Genomic DNA, 23,071 nt, shown 5'->3' with positions numbered 1-23,071 from the left:
GCTGGGGCGAAGGACGATGTGGGCAGTTTGCGGGAACGAAGCTGGTGGGGTACTGTGGTCAGAACAGTACCTAACAGGGAAAAACCAAGGTAGAGGGGGTTGTTGCCGAGGCGGATCTAGCCAAGGAATCTGGATCAGTGTTGCAGTTGCACAAATGATCGGAGAGGGGCAACTTGACAGTTGGCAGAAGGATTTCCAGGAGGGAAATCAAGACTCAGAGCGAGTCTAGAAGAGAACTTCCAGATAGGAAGTAGAGAGACTCAGAGGAGTCGAACCGAGAACTTCTAAACAGGAAGTAGAGAGACTCAGCAAGAGTCGAACCAAGAACTTCTAGGCGGGAAGTAGAGAGACTCGAAGGAGTCAACAGAGAAGAGCAGATAGATGGTCGTGAATGGGCTGAGGGATCAGGATAGGCTGGACAGAGCGTCAAAATTTGTGGTCTGGAAGGCCAGGATCCTGTCCATTGTAAACAGACATCGCATCAAAGGCTTTGCCTTAAGCGTAATGACTATCCCAGTTGTCCCGGTAGCTAATGAAAGGTACGAGGAGGTAATGGCCAAGGCAAAATGCATCATCCTTGATGGGGTCAAGGATCATGTGGTCCAACATATTGCCGAGAAGGAGACAGCAAAAGAAATGTGGGATACCTTGAAGACGTCGTACTAGCATACTTCTGTGCAGAGGAAGATGCTCGTTGAGAATCAGCTAAGGTCATACTAAATGCAGAAGGGGGAGCAAATAGATCACTTCCTCAGTCGATTGAAGGAGATCAGGGACCAACTGACTTCAATCGGAGCCACGTCGGATCAGGAGTTGAGGGTGAGGACCACACTTAACACAGTCTCTGAGGAGTGGGACACATTTGTCCAAAGCGTACTGGGTAGGGCAAGTCTTCCAGATTGGGAAGAACTATGGGCGACTCTTTGCCAAGAGGAGATCAGACAGTTGAGCAAGACAGGCAGTAGCAACAAAGGAGTTTGGATTAAGAAGGAAGAGGAAGAGGATGCAGCTCTGGCATCTGTGGGAAAGCAGGAGAAGAGGAAGAAGGACCTCTCCAAGGTCAAGTGCTTCCGCTGTGGAGAACTGGGTCACTATGCGAACCACTGTCCCAAGAATAAGAACAAGGGAAAGGCTTTTGACTCTAAGGCGGCGCCAGCGACGGCAGAGAAAGAAGTCGAGGAGGATGACGATTGTGCCATGAGTGCTCATGTACCTCTAGAGAAGAGGTGGGGAGACATCGAGTTGTATTCAGGAAGACTACAGGCGATGAGGGGCAAGATCCTTGAGGTACCCAACCTCTTGGATTATACCTTGCTACGGGAGCCCCGAAGAGAGAGTAGCAGGACTGGCGGATGTGGGTAGAGACGGATGCGGATGAAGCAGCAGAGAGTGCTACAGTGTAGGAGTCCCCAGGTAGTGCGAGGCTAGCAGGCTGCAACTGTGCGAGAGGCACAAGAATGTTGCAGCAGTGCAGGATGGCACAAATAGGGTTGCAGCGGTGCGCGATGCAGGGAGTTGTTGCAGCAGCGCATAGGTCAGTAGAGGGAGCACTTGTTAGCAGCAGAAAGAGCTTCAGTATCGGGAGTGTTTCTAGCCTAACAAGGATGTCAGGTGTTGGGTGGATCAGTTACTTACTTCTCAGTAACTAAGTTGCAGTTCAGTAGCACGATGCAACATGATGAAAGGGGGATGCAGTGCAAATGCAGTGTTGGGAGGATGGACCAGCAGCAGCACAGATGTAGAGGGATTTGTCGTACGGATGCAGCAGTGGCAGTGGCAGGGCCATGGGTAGCAGTACAAGATGCAGCAGTGCAGAGGATGTTAGGCAGGGAAGCCTAGCATTAGCAGCACAAGTACCGGTGCCGAATAATCAGAGTGATGCTCAGTGAGAGCACAGTCCTCGCTAAGAGGGATTGTTGATTTGGGGTAGCATCAGATGTGTTCTACCCGTGAAAATTGGTGGAGAGGCTAAAGCACATGAGATCTCCAAGACCCAAAAATGGTTTGGATAGATTATACCCGATTTGGGAGATATTAAAATAATTGATATTTTTAATGGAGTTCCTAAGTCTAAAATTAGGAAAAATAAAATATTAATGGGTATTAATATAAAATAGGGTTAGAAAGTTCCAAAAGTCATGGATCAGGCCAAATCTAATCTCAGTCGTTGATTAGAGATGTAATCTCAGCCGTTGAATTCCCGACGAGAAAAATATAAGAGGCTTGAGGGTCAATTGGAAGATACACGAGAGTGATCAGTCATTCATTTTGCTAGAGCAGGGTTGCTAAGCAAAGTTGAATCAGTGATCAATAGCAAGGGACAAAGAGGTAAAGAGAGTGCCAAGAGACTAGCACAGAAGTAGAGAGCGAGAGCAGCAGCCAGAGCAAGCCACGTAGAGCCCAGCTGAGACAGCGCAAAGCCCAAAGGGACTGCGTCATCCACGCAAAAGGCAGAGGGAGTGACGCAAAGGGTCCCAGAGGTTGCGCAGTGCCTTAGAGGGTTGACACAAAGGGTCCTAGGGCTGACACAATGCAGAAGGAGGCTGACGCAGAGGCCAGAAGGGCCAGCATTGAGCTTTAGAGTCGTCAGAGAGGGTTTCGTGGTACACGTTTTCTAAATACCTGTTTCGGAATATAGAGGTACTGTTGCCGTGTATTTTTCTCTATCGAGAGCCGGTTAGGCACCCTGTTGTACTTAAGGAAATATTGTATAATAATAAACCCTCAAAATCGCTGCACCGATTTTCCCGCATTGGGTTTTTCCGGGAACATTTGTCCAAAAATAACAGTGTCACTTGTGTGCTTGCTTTCTTTCAGTTGATGATCTCTAGATGTTGTGATTGTATTATGTTTATTTCGTTATTTAAATGTCTTAAATAACTTGTTCATAATTTACAAGTAGAAGAAATAAACCAGCAGAGTACAGATTAATTTTCTAACGAATAGACTTAGAAAATTCAACAACTACTAATGGAAGAACAAGCTGGGAATTCTGACAGATTCTACAGGATGCAGAGGACTTCATTGGTGCACCTAGTAATAATAAAAGGGAGCATAGACAGCCAGATAGATACCAAGCCCTAGTAGCTTAGGTTGGGGAACCTTCTAGTTTTTAGGAGGTCGTTCAACATCAAATATGGGTAGATGCTATGGTCAAGGAATACAGTTCTATAATGGTCAATGATGTCTGGGAAGTGGTACCTAGGCCTCAGGACAGATCAGTGGTAGGTTAGAGATGGATCTACAAGGTCAAATATGTTGCAGACGGCAATGTGAAGAAATACAAAGCCAAATTTGTGGCTAAGGGGTATGCTCAGAAGGAAAGGATAGACTACAAAGAATCCTTCGCCCCAATAGCCAGGTATACTTCTATTAGAACCGTGATATCTCTTGCAACAGAGATGGGGTGTGAGATTCACCAGATGGATGTCAAGATGGCATTCTTGAACGGGGTAATAGAAGAGGAAGTATACATTGAATAGCCAGAGGGTTTGAGACACATGAGAAGAAATCTCATGTATTCAGATTAAATAAAGCCTTGTACGGGCTTAAACAAGCACCTAGAGCATGGAACGGTGTAATTGATGCCTACTTGCAGAAGATGGGGTTCGTCAAGAGTGACACAGACCCTAATCTCTACTATCTTATCGTAGAGAATGAACCTCTAATCCTAGTGTTACATGTGGATGATCTTTTCCTAACAGGATCATCCAAGCTCATCAAAGACTGCAAGAAGAACCTAGTCACAGAATTCGACATGAAGGATTTGAGACGGATACATTATTTCCTGGGGTTCGAAGTTTGGCAGCAGAAGGGTGAGATCTTCCTTACATAAGGGAGATATGCTACAGAGATCTTGAAGAGATTCAGGATGCAGGGTTGTAGACCTATGGCTACTCCAATGATCACCAACTGGAAGAAGGTTGATGCATCAAAAGTAAAAACGTTGATCCCACCTTGTACAGGCAGCTTATAGGGTCCCTGATGTATCTGGTCAATACCAGGCCAGACATTTGTTACACTGTCAACACTCTCACTCAGTTCATAGTGGAACCCAAGAGGGCACACTAGGAAGCAGCCAAACATGTTCTAAGGTATATACAAGGAACAGTCGAGAATGGAATATTGTACACCCAAGGAAATGACATCAAGTTGAGTGGGTTCACTGACGCAGATTGGGCTGGAAGTTTAGTAGATCGAAAAAGTACAACTGGGTATTGTTTCAACATTGGATCAAGAATGACCTCCTGGTGTAGTAGGAAACAAAAATCCATGGCTCTAAGCTCAACTAAAGCAGAATATATGGCAGCTAGCACGGCTTCATGTGAAGCGATATGGCTTAGGAAATTGCTTGTGAATCTATTACGGAAAAGGATGGAAGCGACCAGGATTCTATGTGATAATCAGAGTTGCATCAAGCTCTCTGAGAATCCAGTATTTCATGATCGGTCGAAGCACATTGATATCAAGTGTCACTTTGTCAGAAACTATGTCCAACGAAGAGCAGTACAATTTGAGGTACACTCCTACAAGAGAACAGGTGGCAGACATCCTCACCAAGGCTCTAGGAAGAACAAAGTTTGTTTATTTCAAGGAGAAGATAGGGATGGTGAAGAATCCATTTCAGTAGCAGAAATGGATAAGTGTCTGAGTTGCAGTGCAGCAATTAGCAGTGATAGTGCTATGGGCAGCATGTTGACAGGAAGCAGTAGTGCAGGGGATGTGAGGCAATAGGCCTAGCATCAGCATAGGTATCGATGCAAAAGATTAGTGTGATGCTTCTATGGTGAAGCATTGCTAGAGCACATTCCTCGCTAAGAGGGAGTGTTGATTTTTGGTAGCATCGGATGTGCTCTAGCCTTGAAATTTGGAGGAAAGGCTAAGGCACATCAAATCTCCAAGACCCATAAATCATTTTGAGAAATTCTACCCGGATGAGGAGTTATTAAATAATTATTATTTTTAATTGGTTCCTAAGTCTAAACTTAGGAAAATAAAAATATTAATGGATATTAATAAAGATAAGGGTGAGAAGCTTCTAAGAAATGAGGATCAAGTATGTTTTAATCTTAGCCGTTGATTAGAGACTTAATCTTAGCCATTGATTCATCAACAGAAAAAGTATAAGAGAAGACTTGAGGATCATTTGGAGACACACCGGCAGATACTCAGTATCTCAAGGAAAATGGATTCTCAAGAGAAGGAGATCGATTTCAGAGGGAGAGTTATAGGGTGGAGGAAGAGGAGGGCATCAACAATAGTCAGTGACTGAGGAGGAGGTGACGCAGGTACAGTGCAGAGAGAGACATAGTCCAGAGGAGAGACGTAGCCCTCACGCAGGCTAACGCCGAGGGACACAGAGTCACTCAGAGCCACGCAGAGCCACGCAGAGGGATGTAGAGGTGATGCAACAGTGGGAGAAAGGTCTCCAAAGAGTCAGAAAGTCTCAAAGGGATACAAATTTGTCCAAACATTTCAGCTAAACAAAGAAAAAAATACATCCAAATAGAGGAGGTTGCACAACAAAAAAGCAAGAAACAAAAAACTCATTCTGAATCAAGTGCAACCTCTAGATTTGGTAGCTCATCTCCTCATGGTACTTCTGCAAGCTCTAGAGGTAAAAGAACAATAGGGGATTTCCTGAATGTTGCTGGGAGGGATGATGTGGATGGAAAGATAGTCCGATTTCTTTGTGCTTGCAATGTACCATTCAATGTGCTTCGCTCTCCCTATTGGCATGAAATGGTAAAGACCATCAATGAAGCCCCAAAAGAATACAAGTCCCCCAACTATGAGAAAGCTAAAACAGTGTCATTAGAAAGAGAAAAAGCAAAGGTTCAAAGAGCTTTGACACGTTTTACAAATAAGTGGGTAGATTGCGGGCTATCCATTGTATGAGATGGGTGGAAAAATATTAAAAACCAAAATTTGATAAATGTTCTTGGTGTTTCTGCTAGTGGTGCAGTATTTATTACATGTCATGACTCCTCCATTAGTGCATCTTCCCAAAACATTGCAAATCTCCTATTGCAACCAACCAGATATGTTGGTCTGAATAATGTGTTTCAAGTGATCACAGATAATGCAGCAAATTGAAAGGCAGCAGGAAAAGTTATTGAGTGTACTCATCCCCACATCTTTTGGTCTGGGTGCCTAGTTCACACATTGAACCTCTTGATGCATGATATTGTGAAGCATAAAGAATGTGGGTGGATTAATGAGATTTATAGGAGAGGGAAGCAACTCATTAAATTCATCACAAAGCATACAAGGGTGAACTACTTCTATGGCACTTACTCCAAGTTGCAGTTGCTTAAACTTGCAAAAACAAGATTTGCCAGTTATTACCTCACCTTTAGGCGGCTAGTGAAGGTGAGACAGGATTTAACTAATATGGTGTGCGGTGAATCATGGGAGGAAATTAACATTGATAGAGATGTGTAGGAATTCACAGGGTAAGTTCCTCAGACAGAACACCAAAAGACACCGCTCACAAACATATCAAAGATCAATACACCAGTATTCTTGACATGGTTAAAACCCTCAAAGAGGGAAACAATCCACGGCCTGAGCCAACGCGGCCACTTCAGGAAATTTATTAATAAAAGAATGAAAATTTACATAAGCTTCTCTCATGAATGGTTACACTACAAATGACCCTCCATGCTCTTTAAATAGAGATCATGGACCAATCGGGTGTTAAGCCACGAATCAAGTGTCGGTAATACCAAGCAGAGAATGAACCGTCGGATCACTACATATCGTGACCGCAAATTGTAAGTTACAAAAGTACATAGTAAAGAAACACACTTTACCTAACTCTACACTAGAACAAGTTATACTTAACTATTTCATGTGTGTCGGAATATCCTAACATCCCCCCTTAAGAACAACTTGGGATAGGATTGAAGGATGTACAAATATGACACAATAGGAGAAGGAAGGAGGCATTAAAGCATATCCCCCCTTAGTGACAACTTCCTAAACTCAAACCATAAATCGAAGTTTAGTAAACTTCGCCTCTGTGAGAGCCTTTGTAAAGATGTCTGCAACTTGATCATCTATTGAACAATATCGCACTTCAAGAACATGGTCATGAAGGAGCTTTCTGATGAAGAGCATGTGCAGTTCAATGTGTTTGCTGCTCTGATGTACGACTGGACCTTTGCATAGTTGAATGACACTTTGATTATCACACCAAAGTGTAGTCGGATGTTGTTGTTGAAAGCCAAACTCTGACAAGATCTAACGAAGTCACAGGGCTTCCTTACTAACTTCTACGACACCACGATACTCTGCTTCTGCTGAAGAAAAAGAAATGGCACTTTGTTTCTTACAAGCCCATGTAATAGGTCCTGAACCAAGAGTGAACACATAACCTGCAGTAGACTTCCGATCATTAGGGTCACCAGCACAATCGGAATCAGTGAAACCAACCAATAGAGGAGATGCTTCTGCACTGTAATGATGAATCCCAAACTGAACTGTACCTCGAACATAATGAAGTATTCTTTTAGCTACTTTCCAATGACTTTCATGTAGGTTTTGCATAAACCGAGCAATAAGGCCAACAGCAAAGGAAAGGCCAGGACGGGTATGGGTCAGATACAAAAGTTTTCCTACAACTTGACGGTATAACGTAGCGTCAACTTCAGGGTTAAGTACAAGTGACTGAAAGTTTGGCTCCAAACTGAAAGGGAGAAGGGGATGGCTTACAGTCTTCCGTGTGAAAATGGCGTAGAAGATCACAGGCATACTTGGACTAGGAAAGGGAAATACCTTCCTTGGATTGCTAGACTTGAAAACCAAGAAAATAATGCAAGTGTCCTAAGTCTGTCATTTCAAACTTCTTTTTAAGACTGGACTTCACATGGTTTATAAGGCTGGGATCACTACCAGTAAGGATAAGATCATCAACATAAAGAACAATAATGATAAGAGACTTGCCCACTTTCTTGGTGTAGACAATATTGTCAGAATGACACCTAGAAAAATTAGTTTCTAAAAGAAAGCTATCCATTTTGGCATACCAAGCCCGAGGGGCTTGCTTGAGACCATAAACGGATTTTTTAAGCCAACATACAAAGCTGGAGTCTGTTTGTATAAAGCCAGTAGGTTGTTCCATATAGATAGAGGCCAGAAACTCTCATGCTGCCCCTGTTTTGAGGGTTACCTACTGCCCACCTTTTCAGCCGTATTAGGCCTGCATCTAGGACACCGTAGGTTAGCGTTATGGCTCCTTTTAGACTGCATTTAGGGCTTCCATTAGACAGCGTTTAGGGCTGTCCTTAGACTGCATTTAGGGTTGCCTTTTGGACAGCATTTAGGGCTCCCTTTAGACAGTGTTTAGGGCTACCCTTAGACTTCTTTCCTCCAACGTCTAGGGCTTCCACTCCTAGTTTCTCTTCCACTAAAACCCAAGACAAGTGGAGAGAAATCAAGATAGAAGTGTGTCTAGGAAATGACTCTCAAGTCATCTCCTTTTATACTAAAACGTTGAGCACATGTGGGGTTTATTTGGTGGCTGGCCGACCTTGACGAATTGTCTTATAACACAAATAAATTCATAACTCCATGAATACTTATCGGAATCGGATGATCTTTAGATCAATCCTACACCTCTCGATGAGAGGGATCCAAGAAAAATATCAGCTGCCATAAATAAGATGACCCACATGGAATTTGGCCCTAGTTGCCAATTTTAACAAATACAAAAAATGCCAAAAGCTCGACATGAGATACCGAGTCTAGCGCAAAATCCTTACAATCAAAAACTGAGAAGAGACAAATAGGGGATGTTTCACTCATTGCTATCAATGAAGAATAAAAACTTTTAGGCTCTATTATTTTCTTCAAATGATTTTATGTTCTATTCAAGTACTTGATTTGCCTAAAGTTAGTGTTTTGCAAATTGTCTGACAAAACCTCTTTATGGATCCACTAAAAGCAACAAGTTGACTACCAGCCTGCATCATCATCAAATTATTTCTCAATTCATTTGGCTGTCTTTGTCCTTTGAAATTATTTTAAATCATGAGAAGCATATAAATTACTGTACTTTCCTCGGAATTCTCCTTCATACTCTTTTCTATAAAAACTATAAATGCAATCTGAACATTGAAACAAAATAGGAACTTTGTACTGAAATTGTGGTCAATGTTCATTTCTTGGTAACATCTGCATAGTTTCACCTCTCAATGCATTATAGTGGGAGGGAAAGGATAAAGATATTATTATGGCATATAGTTGGTAGTTGCAATACATGAATCAATGAAATTTTGAAACTAAAAATAGTTAACAAGAAGCTGAACTCCACAAAGTTAAAAATACCATAGACCAACTTTTAAATAAGAAATGAGTGAAAAGTTTACTTCTTGAATAGCCAAATCCAGCATTAAATAGAATTAAAAAAAATTGACTTGAATCTAAAGCCCTTGTTTGCTGCAATTAGGAAAATAAAAGGCAATTTTTGAAACGGGAAGCAACCAATTGAAATAAAACTAAATAAATTTAAATTGATATTTTTACCTGGCTTTGGGAAGCCTTCAGGAAGAGCAAGAAGTTTCCGTTGCCCATCCCCAAATTGAAAGGTCAAATCACAAGGCTGTACAATATCTGGGACCTCAGTAGGATTCTTTACAGCGAAATACAATGGCCTGACTTTGTTTGAAATGCTCCTCACAATGGATTTACCTGCAAAGTATGCATTGAAAATGTAAACACGCATAGTATTTCAAAAAGAATTGAAAAATATTTTTAAAAGTAAGTTCTTTTGACAAGATGCTTCCTATTGTCCCTGTGTGGCAAACATACCACTCCTCAAACTGGAAGTAATGCAATGGGATGTAGCTAGTTTACAACACTCTAGAAGGATCGCTTTGACTAAGAAGCCACAAATAGGGATTATCTACTCCCTAGGACTTAAACCTAGCCCCAATCACATGAAACAACACACTTTAGCAACCATCCAAGACACATAGACCAAAAAAAAAGGTTAAGGTATCTCCTTTAAAAAACAGAACTACAAAATCTGAGTCAAAACTTGTCCACCCCCATAGAACTGATTTCGGTTTTGAGATATCTTAGTTTCTGTCTTCTTTTTTAGCTTCATTTCTAGGGCACTACCTCTAGGAGCATGCAAACCTGCTCAAGCACCAGTTCCACGAAACAATATATCCTACTCAACTATTGCAAATGAGATATATTATTATCATAATGATACATGGAAATTTGAGATCAAGGAGATGAACTAAAGGATTTCTTTAGTTTGTGGAAGCAACATAAACCAACAAGAAATGCATGTGGTGTCGGATGATGCATTTTGGATCTTCATCATTCAGAAATGTGGTTATTGCACATGGGAATCATAACTATATTAGATACAAGCAATGTGAAAGAATTTGTCAATCAATAAGGTTTATTGCATTTATGATGACTACATACCAGATTTAGGCCTTTGTTACATATAAATCCTGATGTGGATGCTCAAGAAAGGATGTTCGCCAAGGATATAAATAGTATGAAGAAGAGCTACCAAATGTGCATAATGTTAGAAATTCAAAGACAAAATAGATTTTCATACGTGGTAATTACTTGTGAGAGTTAGTCTTCTTTCTTTAGTTACTTATTGTTCTTTCTTCATCAAGCAATTACATAAATTATTCTTCCAAGATCACAAAGAAGCAAGAGACACAAAATTTAGGCTTTAAAGCCAAGGAAAAACCCCATAGATAGGGAAAACCCAACAATTATCTTTCAAGCCAAGGAAAAACCCCATAGATGGGGAAAACCCAACAATCATCTTCTTATTGAATCAAGTCAAAATGAGATATCCAACCCAAGACCAAACACTTCCTCCAAGTCAGCCCTCCTCTCTAGTCAATGTCAAAGTTAAGATTCTTCAAACTTCAATCAAGCTGCAAAGATCAGTTCACTGTTCTATTACCTACTTAAGAGAAATTTCGGCAGTGATACAAATTGTAATCTGCTTCAGATTTTCGGCTAGTCACAATTCTTCATAAAAACTTCAGATATTTTGGTCTGTAATGTTAAAATATGCAACTGCGGTCAAATTCCACCTTGGACAGCTCATTTGATGGAGACGATGATTGCATTGAATTCCTCTTTTCGAGAGGACCAAAATCGACTTAAAGATCACTCAGAACGGATAAGGAAAGTGTACTTATGAAGAAAAGCCCACATGTGCATATTTGATAAGGTCAGCCCTTAAAGCAAAGTGGACACCCTTGGAAGGCTATAAATACAAGTGACCTCTACCTCATTTTGATATCATTATGAGACACTCTTCTATCTTGGTTTTTGGCTCACACAGGTCTGACACTCATTCGCGAAGGAACAAGTTCACTCGAAGATGAAATTGCAGGGTTTGAAGCTCACATTTGTTTTAGGGTTTTGGGCCTTAGATGCAGGCACAAGACAAAGAGATCTTGACTACAGTCGCTCGCTACTAGGCTCATTCGTGTGACCGAAGCATCCTAGTCGCATGCACAGCTCGTTCTCTATGCAATCGACATCTACGGTTTCAAAATCTCAATTGTAAACTGCAGTCGCTCGCTTGTAGGCTCCAAAGAGCGATTGGGAGCTTCCCAATCACATGCATGACTCCTCCTCCATGTGGTCGGGACCTAAATGATGGAATTTTAGTTGTCCGAAGATTTCGCTTAGTGACTGCAGTGTACGGAAGTTGACCACAGATAGTAAAAGTTCATTACAGGCTTCAGAATCAAGATCTTGAGTATAAGCATTGTTGGGTTCATTTCATGGACGTTGTAGTTGCTTTTGATGAATAGTTGTATGAATGAAGATATAGTGTAAAAAATTTTGAATCTACACATCAGAAATCCTACTGCAACACTGGTATCATCTCCTACTTTTTTTTACATTCAACAAGTTATTTAAGTATTAAACAGTGATGAAACACTATTGCATACTACACATACATACAGATCATGAACTAAAAATAGAATGAGACAAATACATAAGGGACACTGTTATTCTTGGACAAACATCCCCGGAAGAACGCAATGCGGGAAAATCGGTGCAGCAACTCTGAGGGTTTTCTATTATTAAGCAGTAGTTCTGAATACAACTCTGGATGCCCTCTCGAAAATCTAGTTACAGAGATAAAAAATATACTGCCAGAAACCTAAGTGAGATTACCCCACTTCACCCAGCAAAATCTCTCCGTTCCGGCAATTGGACAAACTATTCCCGGCTACAACTGTGCTACCCCTTCGCAGTAGTTGTGTGGGGCTCCGTGGAGCACACTGTGTTAAGTTATGGTATGTTCTATGCTTAGAGCAATTTACTTTTCTTTCTTATTATTATTCATAGATTAGCAATCACATGTGCATAAGTAAAGTGTAGATAGAACATTAAACGATCAACAGAAAACAAGCCAAGACAAGAGACACAAGATGTGGCGGCTAGCCAAGGACAAACCCCACAATGTGTGGGGAAACCCTTTGATCAAATCTTCTTTTATCTTCAATAATTCAGCAGAGAGAAATAGTACAATAAATCTGATTTATATCAGCAGTAGCAAACCCTAGATCAGCAGCATCAGCATTAGCAGCTTCATCATCAAAACTAGGGCAGACGATATCTCGCAAACCGACCATCGGATCGGCTTGATTCCACCACCAAAAAATGTGGCCTTCAGAGGAGGTCCAGATGGACCTACAACGCAGTTCAGAAGAGGAGGTTTGATGGTCAACGCTGGTCAAAGTTTGGATCTGCAGTTGCAGCTTCAGGTTCAGCAGCTTCCTTCCACATGTGTGAGAGAGAGACTCTTTTCTGCACAGTAGAGAAGAGCCTCTTTTCTGCGTAGGAGAGAGAGAGAGATGTGATGAGATGAGTGAGTGCAAATGAGGAAAAGTCCTCCTGTATTTATACACAATTGTTGATGTTTGAATAGATGCGACTGTTGGGCTTCTGAGCCTACATGAGTTGTAGGTCGGCTTGATAATAATTCCATAATCAAAATAAATTCATATCTCCATAAATACTTATCGGAATCGGATCATATTTAGATCAATCCTACACCTCTCGATGAGAGGAATCTAATAAAAATATTATCAGCCATGAATAAGATGACCCACATGACGTTTGGCCCTAGTTTCCAATTTTAACGCTCCCTCTCAACTAGGGAGAACTTCATTTGCAATCTGTCTGTCGGTCGCTACTATTCATCCATAAAATGCACTGCCCTATACAGCCTGACCCTTGTCCTGCTCTGCTCTATTCTGCCTGTTCTGCTTTGTCTTGTTCTGCCCTGTACTGATCTGTACTGCTCTGCTTTTGTCTGAATTATGAAGAAGAAGAAATGATCGAGGATGTATCATACTGACTCAAAGTCAGTCTTAGAGTATGTACCACTGGTCCCAGACCAGTCTCAACCAACCTGAAGTCAGCGTCATAGTGAGTACAACTCCTACCACTAGTCCCAAACCAGTATCATCCTCCACTAACTCAAAATCAATCTCAGAGTGTGTACCACTAGTCCCAGACCAGTCTCAACCGAGCCGAAGTCAGCGTCATAGTAGGTACCACTCTTACCACTAGTCCCAGACCAGTATCTCAGTCTCATAGAGTGTACCACTGGTCCCAAACCAGTATCAACCGACCTGAAGTCAGTGTCATAGTATGTACCACTCTCACTGGTCCCAGACTAGTACTGCACTGACACGAGGTCAGTCTCAGAGTATGTACCACTGGTCCCAGACCAGTCTCAACCGACCCGAAGTCAGCGTCATAGTGGGTACAACTCCTACCACTAGTCCCAGACCAGTATCATTGATCCCAGAACAATGAAGGTCATCCTAACGTAGGGAGTACAGTAGATACAACGATGCGTCCATCGGTATTACTATGGTCCCTAACTTCATTTCCCTACTCATTGATCAAATGAGAGGTACTTCCCATGAGTCCCAGACTGCATGGGTAGGATGCCTTGACAGGAGAACTTAATCAATCCCGTCCTCACAAGAGAACTAATCATCTTGCTACACAATCGCCATGGAGAACACATCATCCAAGCCTCATAGGAGAACTAATCATCCTACTACATAATTGTCATGGAGAACACATCATCCAGACCTCACAGGAGAACCAATCATCCTGCTACATAGTCGTCATGGAGAACACATCATCCAGACCTCACAGAAGAACCAATCATCCTGCTACATAGTCGCCATGGGGTGTACATGTATACCACCAGGGGATAGTGAATCATCCTGTGGTCATATGTCGCTCCAAGAAGTACCCCGCACCCCCGGAGCTCCCAGAGATCAATGCATCATACAGGACCTCATCAGAGAGTCTTTGAACAACACCAAGTTGTTCTCGGAAAGTCAAGAATTTTACTTTCCCTAGGGGCTTTGTCAGAATGTTGGCGACTTGTTCATCTGTACCGATATGTTGGAGACTAATAGCTCCCCATGCGCCATATCTCAAATATAATGGTACCTGATATCGATATGCTTGGAGCGATCATGAAATACGAGATTCTCTGACAAATGAATCCCACCCTGGTTGTCACATAGGATCACGGTGGTATCCAATGTAAATCCAAACAACTCACTGGAGAGCTTTCACAACCAAACTGCCTCACAGGAAGCCATGCTAGCAGCAATATACTCTGCTTCGGCAGTGCTCAAAGCCACCGACTTTTGCTTCTTGCTCATCCAGGATATCGAAGCAGATCCCAAGGATAAACAGCACCCGGAAGTGCTCTTACAATCCTCCACATTGCCTGCCCAATCAGCATCAGTGTATCCAAGTAGTCTCACATCTCCGGCAGTGTATCTTAATACATGAGAGATTGTGCCTTGAAGACATCTCAGAAGATTCTTGGCATCAATCCAGTGAGGCTCAACCAAATATGAGCTCACAATGCTAACTGCAAAACATATGTTCGGACAGAGGCTCACCAAGAACATCAACGCGAATGAGTTTATGAAACTCAGAGGCATTTCCAAAATCTGGTCCAACATCACTACCATATAACTTCTGAAAGCTAAGATCCTCGAGGTAGTCATAGGTTTGCAGTCCACCATACCAAATCTTTCTAGAATCTTCACCACATATTTTCCTTGAGATAAGAAAATTTCCCTTGGCTTTTGCCACACTTCAAGTCCTTGGTCCTTCATTTCAAATACAGAAGCCAACTCCCTCTTACATTTGTGAATGAGAGGGTCTACACCTATTAGAAAGAGGTCATCCACATACAACACCAATATGAGAGGCTTCTCATCTTCAACCTTAAAGTAAAGGTTAGGATTGGCTTCACTCCTAGTGAATCCCAGCTTCATCAAGTAGCTATCGATCCTCTCATACCATGCTCGGGGTGCTTGCTTTAGCCCATAGAGAGCCTTCTTCAACCTGCATACATGAGATTTTCGATCATAAATCTCAAATCCTTTGGGTTGCTCCACATACACCTCTTCTTTGATCGAACAGTGCAAGAACGTGGTCTTGACATCCATCTGATGTAGGTTCCATCCTTGTGAAGCCGCAAGGGCTATGATCGAGCGGATGGTCATATATCTGGCAATAGGTGCAAATATCACATCATAGTCTATACCTTCCTTTTGGGAGAAACCACGAGCAACAAAACAAGCCTTATACTTTTCCATACTTCCATCTACTGCATGCTTTATCTTGTAAAGCCATTTAGAATTGACAATTGTCTTGTCCTGGGGTCTGGGAACTACTTCCCAGACGTCATTCTCCATAATAGACTCATTCTTTGGTCATAGCATCTTTCCATACTTTATGCTCGACGACATCTGAGAATGATGAAGCCTCATTTTGTATGATCGTGCTCATGATGGTCAGGTATCCCTGATACCTATTAGGTTTCTTACTTTCACGGAAGGTTCCTCGGGGTGCAGCATTTCCTTCACCATCATCAAGTATCCCCCTAATCCATGAAGGCCTCTTCCTAGAAGAGGAAGGCGCAGGTGGATAAATAGGATCCATGGGTTCCTCCATATCAGGCATTGTTACATCATCTACCCATAGAGACAGCTTCCACAATCGTATGGTTCTTCCTTTTTGCCACACCATTCTACTCAGGAGTATGTGGTGTAGTAGTCTCCCTCTTAATGCCAGCCTCAGATATGCCTGAGTGAACCAACTGTAATATATCAGAGGTCTTGCTTTGGCTTGAGGGGAATGGTCCCCTTTTGAGCTTTCCTTCGGCACATCCTGGACATACACCTTCTTTCTCCACTCGGAATTCGTGCATCCCTATCACCATTTGTCTTACACTGGGTAGAGATTTGTAATGAAGGTGGGAAAACCTCTGATGCCAAAGTTCGGACTGAAGAGATGTGTCATAAGACATGACACCTAGCGGACTTCCATCGACCTGATATAATGAATCAACACAAAACCCAAGAGTAAAGGCATCTTTAACATTATTTTTCTATATATGTACCTTGCCATCGCTGAAGGTTACCTTGTAGCCTTTGTCTTCCATTGCCGAGATGGACACCAAGTTCTTTTGAGGTTAGGTGCAATTAATACATCCTGGAATTTCTAGACTTCTTGAATGGTTGTCCTCTTCCTTGATTCCCAGCTCTCCTCTTACCTTTGCTATTGAATTTGTCATTCCTTCATCAGAGGGATTTTGATCATCGTCCCGGTGTGAGTCCTTTCTATCAGGGCACTCCCTTGCATAGTGACCTGCTTTATCACAGATGTAACATCGTCTTTTTCTTCCACCCTTAGGTCCAACCTTTCCTTTTGATTTAGTCCCGGAATTATTTCTTTTCTTAGCATGAGAAGAAAAGGCAGAGGAGGACCTTTAGGCATGGGCATTTCTTGCTCTTCTACCCTTGTTTCTTCTTGAATGCATCCAGCCATTAATTCCTCGAAACCAAGAATTACATTATTGTTCAAAAGAGTAGTCCTGAACACGTACCATTCGGATGGTAATCCTCCAAGAGTCGTGAGTGCCATTTCCCTATCAGTAATAGTCTCCCCAATAGATAGGAGATCGTTCCTGATTTCGGTGATCCTTAAGAAGTATGCTTGCATACTCTCAACTTTACCCTTCTTAATTTCCTTCAACTTATTTCTAAGAAACAAAACTTGATTTGCATCATTTACTTTAAATAAACTCACCAGTCTATCGTAGATTTCCTTGGAGGTGTTCAGGTTGGAGATGCAGGCCACCAAGTGCTTGTTGATAGAGTCCAGGATGACCTTCTTTGTTTTGACTTCTCCGGTTTTCCATTTGTTCTTGGCAGCAACAAATGCATTTGATGGAGGCTCAACAATATTGCCTCTCACATGGTCCAACACTCCTTGATCTTCTAGGGTTAGATTGATAGACATCTTCCATCCATGATAGTCAGCTTTCTCACGGAGCTTGTCTTCGGCAGGAAAGAGCATTGAGGACCCCATAGTTCTTTTAGGATAGCCTTGCCAATCTTCTCTTCGGTGATTGCTCTTGCTCTTGCTCGGGCCTTGTCTTCACCTCAGCTCTGATACCATGTTAAGTTATGGTATGTTCTATGCTTAGAGCAATTTACTTTTCTTTCTTATTATTTTTCATAGATTAGCAATCACATGTGCATAAGTAAAGTGCAGATAAAACATTAAATGATCAACAGAAAACAGGCCAAGACAAGAGACACAAGATGTGGCAGCTAGCCAGGGACAAACCCCACAATGTGTGGGGAAACCCTTTGATCAAATCTTCTTTTATCTTCAATAATTCAGCAAAGAGAAATAGTACAATAAATCTGATTTATATCAACAATAGAAAACCCTAGATCAGTAGCATCAACATTAGTGGCTTCATCATTAAAACTAGGGCAGACGATATCTCGCAAACTGACCGTCGGATCGGCTTGATTCCACCACCAAAAAATGCGGCCTTTAGAGGAGGTCCAGATGGACCTACAATGCAGTTCAAAAGAGGAGGTTTGATGGTCAACGCTGGTCAAAGTTTGGATCTGCAGTTGCAGCTTCAAGTTCAGCAGCTTCCTTCCACATGTGTGAGAGAGAGACTCTTTTCTGCGCAGTAGAGAAGAGCCTCTTTTCTGCGCAGGAGAGAGAGAGAGATGTGATGAGATGAGTGAGTGCAAATGAGGAAAAATCCTCCTGTATTTATACACAACTGTTGATGTTTGAAGATACGACTATTGGGCTTCTGAGCCTACATGAGTTGTAGGTCGGCTTGATAATAATTCCATAATCAAAATAAATTCATATCTCCATAAATACTTATCGGAATCGGATGATATTTAGATCAATCCTACACCTCTCGACGAGAGGAATCTAATAAAAATATTATCAGCCATGAATAAGCTGACCCACATGAAGTTTTGCCCTAGTTACCAATTTTAACACACTAGGACACTACGTTTGCGCTGCACTAACTCCTCTGCCTCTTGGAGTTCTGACGTCACCCTTCTCGGCTGATCCTGCTACTCCCTGGCTAAATTCGGACTTCTGTTGGAGGGTGGCTCTACCCCTGCACTAGCACTGCGTCAAGCAATGTGTGGGCCCTCCTGGCCCAGTGTCAGCCTCCCTAGGTCTGCGTTGCCTCCTCTAGCATCTCTCTGCCTCTCTTTGAGGTCCCGGAGAAGATCCTCCAAACTCAACTATCCCTGCCCCTCTGCTGCAACAGATCACTTGTTCGATTTTCTCAGCAAACCTCGCCCCAGAAAAATCGAAGTGACTAATCTCCCAAGTGTACCTCCAACTGACCCTCAAGCCTCCTCTTATATTTTTCCTGTTGATCAATCAACGGTCGCGATTAACTCCCTAATCAACGGATAAGATTAAAACAGACTTGATCCTTATGATTTAGAAATTTCTCACCCATATTCTTATTAATACCCATTAATATTTTTATTTTCCTAAGTTTAGCCTTAGGAACCCATTAAAATATTAATTATTTTAATAACTCCTCATCCGGATGGAATTTCTCCAAACGATTTCTGGGTCTTGGAGATCTCATGTGTTCTAGCCCCTCCACAAAATTTTGGAGCTAGAGCACATCCGATGCTACCCAAAATCAACACTCCCTCTAAGCAAGGAATGTGCTCTAGTGACACTTCTCAACAGAGGTACTACACTGATCCACTGCATCGATCCTTTGTGCTACTGATGCTTGGCCTAATGCCCTCTATCTACTGTACTGTTGCCCATAACACTGCCACTATCACTACTACATCTGTACTACAGATCCCTCTCAATATGCTGCCTCATGCTGCCCATAGCACTGCCACTGCTAACTGCTGCACTACAACTCAGTTGCTCTTAAGTAAGCAACTAAAACTTCACCCAAAAACTAACATGTTGGTCAGTCTGGATGCTGAAGCTACCTTTGCTGCTAATTTGTGTTGACCCTCTGCTGCTACTGCGCTGCTGCAACCTACTCTTGCCTCTCACACTGCCACAACATCCATTGCGCTACCTCAGACTTTGGCACTCTAGCTCTGTCATTGTCCCTCCATCACACCTCGCTCCAATCGATACCCATCATTTTGCTACTGTCGTTAAGGGTTCCCGTAGCCGTATGTTATCCAAGAGTTTGGGCACCTCAAGGATCTTGCCCTTGTCATGTAGTCCTCTCGATTACAACTCCATCTCGCCCCACCTCTTCTCCAGAGGCACATGAGCACTCATGGCACAATCCTCGCCTTCTTTGTCAGCTTTCACTGGAGCAACCTTCAAGTCAAAGACCTCCTCCTTGCCCTTCTTACGAGGACACTGAGTGGCAAAATGTCCAAGTTCCGCACACTTGAAGCATCTAAGTAGGCAACATTTATGGCGCAAATCTTTGGAAATCTGCAACCAAAGATGCATTTACAAACAAGAAATGGAGGGAACTGTCGGATTTGAATTCAAAAGCGCCTATAAATATGGCATAGTGGCCTGCAGAAGAACACTTTTCTTTTATAGAAATTATTACCAGACAAAGTACTGCACGTCTATGAATCGAGAGGATTGGGAGGCAATTTTTAAGCGTCCAGTGCTATCTAACTTATCTAAGACATTTTGCAAAGCCTTTGTCGACAGTATGACCAGAACAAATCCTGCAGAAGTCGCTAGTTCTAAATTTGTCGTCTCTGACGCAGCAGCCCCTGAAATCACGAGCATGGAAGCTACGCCCGTTGTGCCTACGACGCCAAGGTCACGTAGGCCAAAGCCCTCTGCTGCTAAGGAAAAGCAAAAGAAGCCAATAGTTGTACCAAAGAGGCAGTCGCAGAGAAAGAACCCGACTGAGGTTGCAAAAGGGTAAAATGGATAAGGCAAAGAAACCCTATGTGCCTTTAGATTTGGATGAGGAGGAACTCCGCGGAGGAGTTGAGGAGTTGGACACAAAGGAGGGTGAGCTTCTCACAAGGCTCCCAAAGTATATCCCTCCAAGAAAGGGCAAAGCGAAAGTCACCAAGGATCTCGATAACGCCAAATTTACTATCTCGACCCTATTGTTGCCAAAGAAAGTGCCTTTCGAGGGCGCGCTCTTGGCGCGCATCCCTGTGTTGAGATGGATGACTGGGATTTGGCCAATCACGAAAAATTCCCACATTTGGCCACAAGCAAGTATATGACTAAGATATACTATCAAGAAACGGGGGTCACGTGGTTGGAGACCATAAAGTGGGTCACGGGAGTGCAGAAAGCAGGATTGATGTGTATGTTATGTGTACCCCACTTCAGCAGGACCACAATTAACACGATCTGTGTTCGCCAGTTGCTCGCACTGGTGCACGATGGGCGCCTTTGGCTGGTAGAGCCCATCCCCATAACCGATATGTTAGTGCATCGCATTACCGGGCTACCCTATCAAGGGGAAGATCCAGCCAAAGAGTTTGCAGGCAAAAGTAAGGAGAAGCAATTGGTTGATCGAATGAAGAATGAATTCGAGTTGGTCAAGAAATCGCGCAAATACTCTATCTGCTCTATCACCGACAAGGCAGTACAGTTCGCTGCCCAAATTTTGGCGTGTAAAGTTATGAGGAAATGTCGTGCGGACGAGGTTCTAGCGCCTATGATCTCGCTCGCTGCACAGTGCACGAAGGGCGTACAATATCACTTGGTGCGCTACCTGTGCAAGGAATATTTGTTGAACTGTCGTGAAGCACAGGATGACAATAAAACCTTTCATTATGCATGGTTGTTATTGCTAATTCTTCTTGTTGCATGGAAACTTCCGGAGGACAAGCAAATTTCCTCCATAGGATGAAGATATACCAGAGGCAGCGAAGTTTGCTTTGTTGTGGGCGACGAAGGACTTGGAGAGGGTCATGGAGACTAAGATTTTTTAGGTGCTAGTCGAGATGGACCTGCGCACTATTATTAATCAGAGGCCAAGGTTGTCCCCAACCTTGTTTGCCCAATTGGAGGCCTACGCAGAGTTCAAGGTTGATTTCCATAATGTCTCAATCCGCGCAAGGCGAGATCCTAAGCAGATATGGCACAAGACACCTTATTTAGTTACACAGGCTGGTGTACAGGAAGTGGTGGGACTATGGCCAACAGAGTGGAGGGAGCCCACAGACCTTGGTGCAGGAACAAGTAAAGGAGGAGAGAGCTCCTCCGCGCAGACAACAGCTGAGCAGAAGAAGAAGGAAGCAGAGCAAGTAGCAACACGCAAGAAGGCTGCCCAAAAGAAGAAAGACGTTGTTGCTAAGGCAGCTGCTGAAAAAGAGCGCGCTGAGAAAGAACGTGCTGAGAAGGAGCACGCTGACAAAGAAACCACCGTGGAAGTAGAAGAGTTTGCTTCCCAGCACACCAAAGGGCGAGAACAGTCTAGACAAGAAGGAGGTGGTGGTGACGCAGAGAGCACCACTTTCAGGATCTCAAAGCGTCATAAGGAGACAACCACTAGGCCAAAGAAAAAGCACAAGTCAGATAAGTAAGTGCACATTGACCCAATGGTCCTCATGGAGTGTAATATTCCTAACCCGGAATAAACCACAAACCCCAGCAAAAACTCCAACCAAATATGTGCAATGATATAATAACCCAAAATGATAAAATAACATAAGAACAACATATAATAATGTAAACCGGAAATATAAGCAGATACAAGAAATACAGCGAGAAAATGCTAAGCCATTTTATTATTCTGAGCAATAAAATGAGTACAAGAGGTGATCAGACAGATGGCACCTCGACTTGCACAAGGAAAGTGAAGAAATACTCCCAGAATAACAACGAATGGCCTCCCTACGTGAATGTTGTTGTTATGCTGCCGCTGCTACTAGGAAACAACTGATGGTTTGGGGCTGCTCCCCTCCTCGGAATAAGCTGAAACTCTAGATTCGGGCTCTACTCAAGAAACCCAGAAAAACCGAGGAAGCTTTCCTGAAATTACTGACCCCCGAAAATAACCCTCCTGGGGATCTGCGCAGTTCCTCCAAGGCTCTGCACTGCCTCTGAAAACCACTCTAAATCCTGCCTGGAACTCCACCTGAAAACTGAGCCAAAATCCTCCAATAGGCAAGGGTTGGTCCCCTGCTCACTCACACAGCATAAAACCTCCTGCAAACCCCCCATCCCCAACAACTGCCAGAATGAACTGCGTCCCTCTCCCAGTGTTGCGCAGTCCTCCAAAATGCTGCTAAAACCACTGCTGGAATGCTAATGAAACTACTGCTGAAACACCAAAGGAAATACCTTGCCCAAGCAGGCACTCAAAGTCCCCCGGGGCTAAGGGTGAGATCTCCGAACGGAGACACTCAATGCACTAAACAGTGCTGCAGACTAGCTAAATAGCCAGCGTGCTCGAAAGTCGAAACGACTAGCTCAAAATGCACATAAACTGAATGAATCAAAATGAGGGGGCTCCTATCTATTTTATAGCCTCTGCCTCTCACAATCCCTAGGCTCACCTCCTCCTGCATGATTCCCCTCTTGCCACGTGTGCTTTTCCCTCCTGCGCAAGCCTTCCATGTGTCTGCATGGGCCCCATTTCTGCGTCCCCCTTTGGCCCCCTTGGCTCCCCTTTAAGTCACAACGTTGTGCTACCTAGGAAGTGACTTTTCATTCTAAAGTGAGTTATGTTCCCCTGTCCTCACTT

The 23,071-nt window shown here is 43.0% G+C and overlaps 1 protein-coding gene across 1 annotated transcript in view; it reads right to left on the bottom strand.

Annotated features, from left to right (window-relative positions):
- The window catches only part of LOC149243058 (uncharacterized), a 50,958-nt gene that overhangs the window by 19,552 nt on the left and 8,335 nt on the right, over positions 1-23,071 (bottom strand). The window contains exon 7 of the mRNA XM_089367756.1: positions 9,529-9,693. Within this exon, the coding sequence (XP_089223882.1) occupies positions 9,529-9,693 (165 nt within the window). The remainder of the gene's footprint in view (positions 1-9,528; positions 9,694-23,071) is intronic.

Source organism: Pinus tabuliformis, chromosome 8 (assembly GCF_031772625.1).
Source record: "Pinus tabuliformis cultivar Carrire ecotype Pingquan chromosome 8, CPIR1, whole genome shotgun sequence".
NCBI classification, from domain to species: Eukaryota; Viridiplantae; Streptophyta; class Pinopsida; order Pinales; family Pinaceae; genus Pinus; species Pinus tabuliformis.
Note: the sequence above shows the minus strand (reverse complement) of the source record. Positions and strands in the feature narration are given on the sequence as shown.